Source organism: Chroicocephalus ridibundus, chromosome Z (assembly GCF_963924245.1).
Source record: "Chroicocephalus ridibundus chromosome Z, bChrRid1.1, whole genome shotgun sequence".
Taxonomy (NCBI): Eukaryota; Metazoa; Chordata; class Aves; order Charadriiformes; family Laridae; genus Chroicocephalus; species Chroicocephalus ridibundus.
This window is the reverse complement of record NC_086316.1, coordinates 43,644,178-43,655,260: the sequence shown is the minus strand read 5'-3', so window position 1 is coordinate 43,655,260 and position 11,083 is coordinate 43,644,178. Positions and strand designations below refer to the sequence as shown.

General features: G+C 35.3%; 1 protein-coding gene across 1 annotated transcript in view; it reads right to left on the bottom strand.

The window, feature by feature from the left end:
- Nucleotides 1–226: 226 nt before the first annotated feature.
- RASEF (RAS and EF-hand domain containing) overlaps nucleotides 227–11,083 on the bottom strand; it is a 34,100-nt gene continuing 23,243 nt past the window's right edge. Inside the window, exons 10-17 of the mRNA XM_063321022.1 lie at nucleotides 10,655–10,889; nucleotides 9,292–9,429; nucleotides 9,048–9,195; nucleotides 7,995–8,076; nucleotides 6,651–6,765; nucleotides 5,678–5,797; nucleotides 4,570–4,646; nucleotides 227–2,649 (exon numbers count right to left, since the gene is read on the bottom strand). Coding sequence (XP_063177092.1) covers nucleotides 2,541–2,649; nucleotides 4,570–4,646; nucleotides 5,678–5,797; nucleotides 6,651–6,765; nucleotides 7,995–8,076; nucleotides 9,048–9,195; nucleotides 9,292–9,429; nucleotides 10,655–10,889 — 1,024 coding nt within the window. The 3' untranslated portion in view covers nucleotides 227–2,540. The remainder of the gene's footprint in view (nucleotides 2,650–4,569; nucleotides 4,647–5,677; nucleotides 5,798–6,650; nucleotides 6,766–7,994; nucleotides 8,077–9,047; nucleotides 9,196–9,291; nucleotides 9,430–10,654; nucleotides 10,890–11,083) is intronic.

Below are 11,083 nucleotides of genomic sequence, written 5' to 3'. Positions count from 1 at the left end.
TTGTCTTTGGGGATTTTCACAGCCTGGCCAACCAAACCCACACCTAAGCTGGTGCAGGGCTGGAGACAGTCCATCTCTGCTTGGGTGCTTGGGAGGTCGGACAAAACCACTTCCAGAAATCCTTTGTGCAAACAACTTTATGTGATTGCCCATATCCAGTCAAAGTGTTTTGCTCATGCAGGTATGTCAACAAGGTTTACGCAAACATATTTCACTTCATTTACTGCAGGCCAAGACCACAGAGCTGGTCAAACACTGTGGTTCAGGAGGCACACACAGAAAACTGAGCCTCAGTCTAAACCCTACAAGTTAACAGAAGTTAATAACACTGAAGGTGCAATATTTTGAAATGTAAGTAACAGCTTACAATCAGATCTTCTGATCCTGAGAAAACACAAATGCCTACATTTTGTAAGCTTGCACTTCAGAAACCAAGTGCTGGGTCATCTCCATCTCTCCTCCCTACTTCCTGCATGAAGAACTATCTGCAAGTACAACCCATTTCACCCCTTTGGATAGGGAGAAGTTTTTACACGCAAAGAACACAGAAAAGGCCCTCATCAATGGGCTCAGTTAAACATGGTTTTCTCCTCAGTGAAGCTCATTACAGCTGTAATTTTCTTGTTTAAATAATACGGGGTTAATAGTAAACAATACGTATGTGACCAGGCATATTCCTGGTACACCCTGCACCTCCTTCATTCTCTGCCACCTGCTCCAGATAAGTCTCAGGACTACAGTGAGGCTTCTTGTGCTGCTGGGTGGGAAGATGCTACAATACTAAAGCCTCTGCATGGAATAAGGTACTGAGTGAAATTTCCCTTAGTACTTCAAAAAGGACACCATTCCTGTTTTCTCTTCTAGGGCTGAAGTACAATACAGTGAAATAAAATGTCTTAATCCTTCTGGCCTTAGATTTCTCTGTCTTGTTCACAACAAGCTTTCAGATAGTTACCTGAAGATTAGCTGCTCTGATGTAGAGGTTTGAAAGGATACCTAAAAACACTACTCTTACTACTTTAAAACCGTGTGTTTTTTTAAAAATGGTGAACCATCTGGTTTCTGAGAATGCCACATTTCATAAAACTGATAACACTGCACAGGCTATACAGTGTTCAAATACAGTTCTGATAAAATGTAGTAACAGCTGCTAGTCGTATGGGTTTCAAATCTGTCCATAAAACTTTATCCAAGGTTGATTTACTGAGATAGGTTTCAGCCTGGAGATGTTTTATTAATGTACAAAGAAAAGACTGAAATGGTTTTTGCTGGCTCTGAAGGAGCCCTATCCCATTCCCATAAAAATTAGTGAAATCTGAGATGAACTGGATCATGATTGTTAACTGCAGAAATACCTAGAATTTTTGCTACACTGTAGGACTGCAGGGGATTACTAAAAGCAGTAATAACTGAGTCTTTAGAGATGCTGACACCTAAAGGTACCACCTACTGGCGAGTTTCTCAGAATTTTCCTAAAATCAGCCAAAGGAATTCTCATTAACGGAAGTGGTTGCTGTTCATTTCAGGGACTTCTTTTAACGAACAGTTTATACAGACGCTTGTGCATGTGCAGCAGTTCTTTCACCTGCAGGTTTAAAGCTTCAAAAATGCATAAACAATATCTGTTGAAACAGACTCCTCTGTGCTACTACAATCCCTCAATTAATGTCTGAATGGAAGACATTTGAAAAACAAGAAAAAAAATTACAACTCTTATCTCTCTGTAATACTAATAATGATATAGTTAAAACAAACAGGCAGGCATGGAATCATTAATTCATCTCAGCACATATCACAGGTATTATACTCTCTCTAGAATTTTGAACAGTAATGGTCCATGCAAATCTTCCTTTCACTTCTGAGCTGTGTAGGATCAGCTGAAAAGTCTACTTCTCAGTTCTGAATCAAATCCCAACTCCCAAAATTAAATAAATTCTAGCTCACCAACTTTTACAAAATTACACCAGCAGCCCCCACACGTGCCACTGTCTTCTCCTGACAAAGACCATTCTCCTTCATGCCCTGAACTTAGGGTTTACCTGGATCTAGGCAACCTTTTCATGGTTTGGTGTTTTCTTGGGAAATGTTTCATCAGCATATAACTTAAGGCCTTCAAAAAACTAGACAAGCAGACATGAGCAAAAAGAGATTAAACTAATTGAAGCTCTAATTTTTTCTTTTCCTATGAGTGGTATTTGACATTATCATGTTCTGTATGTAAGAAATATTGAGGCCATAAAGAAATAAGCAGGTAAAAAAGATAAAATATATTATAATATTGTATGTAGTAACTACTGTAGCATTGATTCTGAGCTCACTTCATTGACTTGTACTACTTAAGAAAAAAGTGAAGCCTATGGAGCAAAACAAGTGCACAAATATGAATAAGCAGAAAGTAGAGTCTGGATTTTTAAACACGATGCGCAATTTCTGAATACACAAGTGTATAAATCCACAATAAAGAGAATACATTATTGAAATCCTTCATTATTTTTTTTTTTAATCTACAAGTTATTTAGGTCAGGAGAAGTATCTGTCACTTAAACATTGCAACAGTTTTTCATGAGTGCCGATTTTTTGACAGGTGTCCCAGCCAGGCTGGTTACTGACCTTGTATCATCTTGATTATCACTTCTTTTTCGCACTTCACTGTAAAAACACCAACCAAACAAAAAAATGCACTAAATTAGTTTATTTGTGTTCACAGTTCCATTTCTCACGGTATATCTTACAGACCTCACCATCACGTATTGTATGGTTAAAACTATGGTTTTTAGTGCACAAAATCAACATGTGTCCTGAGTTTCCAATTTGGGAATCATAACAATATCATATCACAACATACAAATCACAGTTAGTGATAAAAATATAATAATTTCTGATATGTTGTAACTCCATAATGTTCTGTTTTCCTTTTTCTTTTGATCATTTCTCTTTATTTTTTTTTGCTTCGGTGTATTACCATAGAAACAGAATACATTTGTAAAACTAAATAACTCCAATTTGAAGTATAAATTTACCCTCAGAGAAAAAACGCACGTTGTTGGATATTTTATTATAAATGCAAACTTAAAAGTTGCGTATGTATGAGTAATTATTGATCTGTATTCCTACGATGGGCCCCCCAGAATGTCAAAAGTCAGCTCTAAAATTTCTTGCTTTTACCGATATAGAGATGGATATATATACAAACACAGAAAACAATTGAAGTCCTCCTCCTATTAGTGGAATGCATTCATGAAGTTCCTCTCAGAACACTGTATCATTCAACAAAACAGTAATGAAATGTTCATTTAGAAATTTTTATTTCAAAGTGAAATGCAACTAAGACTTGAGTAAAGAAATTCCAGACCAAGGTTCTGGGTAATGTCTATACCATCTGAGGATCAATGACCCTTGTGAAGAAAAATACCATTTTGGAGGGGTTTTTTTTGAGATTCTGAAAGAGGAGTCTCCAACTGCCAATACTTTTTTTTTTTTATCCTTGAAAAAGTTAAACAAAGTTACCATGTTTAAACATTAGAGATAATTTTACAACAGTAATTAATGTTATGTAACTGTGCTATGTATGTTCTCTAATTTCATAATCCACTGCTGCCTTCATGGCCACGTTCTTGAAAGGAGTCATTTATCAATTCAGCAATTAACTTCACATCCATGCTGACAGACAAATAAATGCCTACATTTTTGCTGCATCTCTGATGGATGCATTTTCCTGGAAATACAGGTGCTCTTGAATGTCCCATATGAAGAAGCAATGATGCTCTCTAGAAAGCCAGTATTTTGTATTCAAGCCATATTAATCATTATTATCAATATTTTAACAATGAATAACCAAATACTGACCGAATGTCAAAAAGTCTGATTGCTGCATTAGGCTGCTACAAAAATCACATGAATAGCGTTTGTAATTCTGGCCTGGAGCTCTATGTATTAAACTGAAAAATCAGAGGCTGAGGATTCGTTACATACCTCCAGCCCTTCAAAATTAAATTGCATCCAAGAATGGTTTGGAAAGGTAGAAGTGTATCACAGAAATACCAGGTTGCTAAATGGATATAAACAGATTTTCTATGTTTTAAATAATTTAGAGAAAGAGACATCAGAGAAAATACGTGGAATTAGAATGGCCAGTAATAAAACTGAATATATATTAATATATGTGAAAGAATTAAGAATTAATTATACGTAGAATTATAAGCATTTTAAATTAATTTAAGAAAGAATTAAGTAAATCCATGTACTATTAAAAAATGTAATCCATTCACCAAACAGGTTTTAAAATTGTGAGCTCCATAACTGAGCTCTAATTTAAATATTAATTATTGAGACAGCTTTGTAACATTTGCAAGCAAAAATGTTACTTGATTGACCCGAGAATAAATCCTGTCTTGCATTTATCTATAAAGATTTAACAGGGTATACTTTTTGAAATTTTGTTTGTTGAATTTAATTTTGGTACAATGTTAAATGTACATGTGTGTCTTTGTATGTATGTTCACATATAATGTCCTTTTTATAAAATATACTCAGACGTGTTTACTCAAAAATAGAAACATGCCTACGTACCGAGCAAGATGAAGAACTGCTTCTACAATATTAGATCCGTCTTTAGCACTTGTTTCACAGAATAGCGCATTGTAAGTCTGTGAGTAAAAATAAAATGTTAAGCCAACTAATCTGAAATAGTTTCCATATGAATATGTATATTCAGTTACAAATGGTCTTCTCAATAACACAAAGATGACACACATTTCAATGAACAGGATTTCTTCTGGTACTCTTCGTGCTCCAATATATTCACTTTAGTACTGTGAAAACGCCAGTAATAGCTTTATAATTGTAGCTTTTTTATATTCAGTGTATTCTGAATTAATAAACTGAATAAAAAACACATCGTAGGCTTAATGTCCAATCTTCTTGTCCACAAGACTACAAAATAGGAAGACAGTTGCTAGTACAGGTTACTGAATCCAGCTTGTTAGCTATGCATAAACTACCGCATCTGGTATTCTAGCTTAACCAGAAATATCATTCCATAAATAACAGACATGATACCTGCCCCCATATAATCAATCAATTGTGAAAGCACTCAGCAACTTAAGACTCTAAAAGGTTCTACATTTTATTCTGCAAAATAGGGGATATGTGCATCCTTTATCCCCTCATACAAATACATGCAAAACACTTGTCCACACTTCTATTTATACCAGAGAGTTCCTTTTTACTTTCCACAGACGTGGCAGGAATACAAGACAGTCTGTCGACGATCGAAATATTCCACTCAAAAGCTGGACATACACAGGCCAGGCAAAAAGCCTCCCACGCTCAACTACCGTGCTTCATATTTGCACCAGCAATTTCTCTTTGGCAGCAAGAAAACTTAAGTCTTGTAGTACATCCACTTTTTCCCTGTAAAGACTGAGAAGACTATCCCAGCCAGTAATGAAGTTCAGCTCAGTGGACAGTGAGATGTGATTTAACCCAGCAAATATCATCAACACAGGATAGTTTTAATGAAAAATATCCACGAATCCTGATCACTAGATTTGAACAAATGACCAGAAAATTACTTTTGTTTACTAGTTTCTCACATGGTTTTCAGATTAAAGTCCTTAAAACCACAGATTACAGTTCTAAAATCATTTTATACTAAAGAGGTATACTGTGACCTTACCATAGCCAGCTTTTCTCCATAGTTTATAGGCACACATTTTTGCCCTTGTTCCGTAACAGCTTGACGGAGATCTGCTTTGTTTCCCACCATCATAATTGGAATATTCTCATGAGTTGCATCCTATAAAGAAGATTTTATTCCCTTATTGCTAGAACACTCAGAATACAAAAAAAGTAACTAGCATCATCACATCAACCTGATTTCCTTCCCACAAAAAAAAAAAAAAGACTTGCACACTATCACAAAAACTGACAAATTATGAAAGTCACACTGAGAATTTTTCATTAGCTAGTTGATATTTATGCAGCTATCTTAAATACCAGCCTGCAAAAATGCGTGCATTCCCATAAACCCTATTTCCCAACAGGGAATTTCATGTGTTAAATTAATCTAATGGAAATGGTTACTGTATCCAAATGCTATATAACAAAATTACTATGGGAAAAGTGACCAACTCCTATTCCGTGATTAAAAGAAATGGCTTTCAGAAAATGAATTAAAGATTTTGCTTATCACTTTCCCTCCTATTAAACATCTCTGGTACGAGAGAAAATACCTTTTCATTAAATGCAAATTTGTATTCAAATAAACAAACAAGTAGTAGTAGAAAGAAATACTGAAAATTTCACTTGAACTAATTTACAGAATCTAGCATATTAGTTTAAAATGCAGACTCCATGGAAAACTCAAGCCATCCAGAAGTGGGTATCTGAAATGGGCTCTCATGTTCACTTCAAGAAGAAGTTAATGGGAAGAGTGCGATTACATGATACCTTTTTATACAAAAAGATGTATCAGTTTTAATACCAACTGAATACGTCAGGACACATTTATGATTTCCATGTAGCTTTTACTTCTATGAGAGACTGCAGTCTAGGTAATTCCAATATACAGATATTCAAATTTTCTAAATAATGAGGTTAACAATGCATTGAAACATAGTTTGTAAGTCATATATATTTAAGGTTCTTACCTCAATCATATCCACCCATTCTCTCACATTAAGAAAGCTTTTTTCACATGTTACATCATACAGCAGTAAGACACCATCTGCTCTCCTGAAGTATGATTTAGCAATACTTCGGAATCTTTCAGGAAAAAGAGATTTGCATCAGGCCACATTACCAGAAGAGAATTCAACTTAACATCTTTAATAACACAGCATTACTTTATTGCGCTATTGAGTAAGACTCCACATTACAAGATGACTTTTCTCATTGCTTCTTTCGTAAGTAATTCTTCAAAACCGCTGACGCAGGTCTACAAATGCTCCATGAGGATCCATAGGATACTCTCCTAAATAGCAATCAAAATTTCTTGTATCAAAACAATCTACAGTGTATCTATTTCAAATAATCTGCTTTGCACTGGACTTTTGATTACGTGGCAAGGTTTTTTCACTTACATATAACTTCACAAATTGAGTGGGTTATTCTGCTACACTTGAAAAAATATGAAACCAGTAAACTTATTCGAGGAATGAATTCATCAGTTACAGTCATCTTTACCATTAACATAACAGAATCTATTTGACAACCAAGTAGAACAACTAGGTATTTACATTATATATTAAAATATTCTTCACAAATTTATTATGTGGGAGGCAAACGATTCGGCCTCTGACTACCTACTTCACATAATCACCCATTCAGGCAAAAGTAAACACATAACAGCCCAACGCAAATCTTGGTCAATGAGCAGATTAAACTGTCTTCTAAAGTGTTAGATTAACCTCTAAATAAGCCCCCAAAGCTGTCAGTAAAGAAGTAATGGCTCTCAAGTATGGGTGCAATAGGATTTTAAGGAAACTCTACATAATAAATTGAAGAACCTTGGATATACATTCAGCAATTCAAAAATCTTTGGGAAGAAGTTTTCATACACTAAACACAATCCAAATCAGGATCAAGACTTTCAAGGAAAGAAGAGAAAAGTAGGGTGAAGGGAAGAGAATCTCTGAGATTAAAGCCTGCTCAGAAATGTATGTCTGTAAGGACAAAGAAAGCTAAAGACTAAAAAATGTAAGAAACAATGTACTCCATCTTTTTGTATTGCAAGAGAGGGACATACAGATTTAATTAATAAATGCTGTGATGAACCCCAACTATTTCCCCCTGCAGAGATAAAAGATTACCTCCAGCGTCACCAAAGCTCACAAATTCCACTTGTCTTGGGTCCTCAGCAGAGTAAAATCACATCTGTTTATAGACATTTATATATGCCGATACTGACTTACTACAGAGCCATATAACATTAGAGTGGAATTTTTTTCTCTTAGATAAAAAAAAACAAACAAAACAAACAGAGAATCACTAACCTCTCCTGCCCAGCTGTGTCCCACAATTGTAGCACTGTAGGTTCTCCATCAACAATTAGTCTTTTCATTTGAAAATCCACACCTGTAAAGAATAATGTGTATAGTCTAACAAAAAATATCAATAACCTTAAAAAAATCCATAGAAAATGAAAAGTTATGTGCCAAATATAAGTTATTTCAAAATTCGGCTCTTTTAATAGATTACGGGATTTCAGTCATCCACATAGCCTTGAACGGCACTGATCCCCTGAACATATTTAATTTGTCTTTAGAAAAATATTTAAAGAAATATTTTACCTACGCTTTTTTTACCCAAGCATTGACAGAAATTTAGCATTATGACCAGCAAACAAGAACTCTCTCTGTTTTATTTTGCTAAACATTTATAAACTATTATTTATAAACTATTTTGCTAAAATTTTATGGAAGAGAATATTTCCAATGCCAAGGATGAAAAAGATAAATTAGAACAAAAATCCTGACTCGGAGGAAATAAAACAAATATGTAACTATGATTGGATTAGAAGACAAAAATTCAGTCTTTGGAATCAGTAAAACAAGTTTGCTAGCTGACACCTATAATAGTAATATACACAACAAGTCAGCCAGAAATCCCTCCAGCTGCATTTTAAACCAAAGCTTCAATAACACTTTGAAGAAATGGAGACAAAAAATAGTATGAAAGACATTAAAGGATAGTATGAAATGCTAAGGGAAGAGCTAAGAAGACAAGAAAGCAATGAAAAACGCGAAAAGGATCACGCACAAATTCTAAGTTCATTAAACTCAAACTCCCTTTTCTGGTGCTTTATGTTGCTCAGGAGTAAGCTTTGTGTTTTGCAAAGAGGAACTAAATTGGAGGAGTACACTATTACCCACTCCAAACAGCAGCTAGGCACTTCTAAGCTTTAGTACTCAATTAGATCTCACAGCCTAAGAAACTGCATGTGTGTATTCAGGAAAACCTGGCAAGCAATCACTGACAGCAATCTTTCCACCCACTTGTGCAGAACAGTGATAAAATTCACTTTAACATTTTGAGAACAACTATACCCAGAGTTGCACTGGTATTGCCTCGAAATTCATTCTTGCAAAGTCTCATAAGGAAACTGGATTTTCCCACTGCTGCGTCTCCAGCGAGAACAATCTTGTAAGCCTTCTCTGAACTGGGGTATTTCGGAGTACATTCAGTTGCATCTGACTGAAAACAAAAAGAACCCCTCTGTTTCAATTCATACAAAAAATACTCTTTATATCAAACACTTTTCTTTTTTTTCCCCCCTAAAGAACTGGTTACCTGAGGTGTGAGAGCAGATATGTATTTCCTTGTTGAAGCAATTGAGCTGCTTCGACTTACTGGTCGTGAGGGCTTCCAGTCTAATACTGTACTGCTGTTATCAGGACTGTATGCTTCTTCATCCCTGATCTCCGGAACCTGAAAGTACAAGCTAGTGTGTTAGCTCAGGTGAGAACAGTATGCTTTTTTGGAAAGGCACAGCTAAGACTGATTAAAAAATTTGTTTTAACAGTTTGGATTAAACAGAGATAAGTGACCAAATAGAGCTGTGCAATTCTAGTCAAAATACTGTGATTACTCTGTTCTTATTCACATTTGCTGTTTACTACAGCCTACATTTGTTCCTTAAATGCGTTTGCTGTTTGGCATATGTGCTTTGAGTACAGTTTCCAGATAAAGCAAATCAATTTCCATGTGGAAAATTTCAACTTAAAAAATAATTACAATAAACAAATACCTTTTATCAAAGCTCATTTTACAAAAATTAAGAATTTCCCTACAAGACATTACTCTTTATGTTATTACTACTCAAGCTAAATTAAATAGCACACAACTGTAGTCTGCAGTATTCATAGTATTTTCAACTACAGAGACTAAATGTCTCTACTAAATGCACTGTAAAGGATCTGCTCCAAAAAAAACCCCACAAAACCCAACGAACTGCATTATGCTGTGTTTGCTACTAGTCTTGCTACATAGTCATCAGTAAAGCTGTCCATTTTACTAACAATAAAACGGACACAATAACACCTTCCTCATGTCTAAATTGCCCGAGATCTACTATGTAAGTGAATGCATGCACTAACAGTATTCTTTTTCTCATAATTTGATTTTTTCATTCACTGCCACAGCATAGTAAGAAAAAGTGAATGGAAACCTCTTTTCTAGAATCACAGAATGGTTTGGGTTTGAAGGGACCTTAAAGATCACCTAGTTCCAACCCCCCTGCCATGGGCAGGGACACCTCCCACTGGACCAGGCTGCCTAAAGCCCCATCCAGCCTGGCCTTGAACACTTCCAGGGATGGGGCATCCACAGCTTTACTTCTATAGTATCTTCTTTTTAATCATTAGAAAACAGGCTCCTATCTGCATGCTGTTTAACAAACTTCAAAAACCAGGTGTACATCAAAAATAAAGTTATTACCTCAAAATCTTTCAAAAATGTCAAAACAAACATTTTATTTTGAAGAGGAGCAGCTATTTATGCATTCTACAAAAAACTGCCACTAATCTTATTTAAATGCATATAACCCAAATACTTAGTTTTAACTGGCCTATGGGCAAAGATCCATTTAATTTTAAAAACAGGAAACTAATTTTATCTCCAACCAAATCAGAGAAGTACTAAGTCGGGCACTTACATCTGTATCAGAAGCATCACCACCAAAGCTTTCCTGCATACACTGTGACCTTTGAAAAATCCTTTGATGCCTGTATTCCACTTCTGAATCATACTCATTTGAATCTCTCAGGGTAGACAAACCACTGTCAAAACAGCTCTCAGGTAAGCTGTCAACTTCACAGTTTGTCCTTTGCATAGGATCACAAAGGGCTAAAGAATCATAATCTTCATCGACACAAGAAGAATGAGATGACCTAGTAAGAAAATATTAAAGGGGGAAAAACAAGTTATTCCACAATTGTTTTTCTCAACAAAATCCGAGCCATCCTGGAACAGTCAATACTTAGAAATGCTAACTATACAGCATAACTATAACTATACTATATGTCAATGCCCACTTTCCCTTTCTAAATTTATTTTTCAATTATATCTCTTAGGATGCTCATAT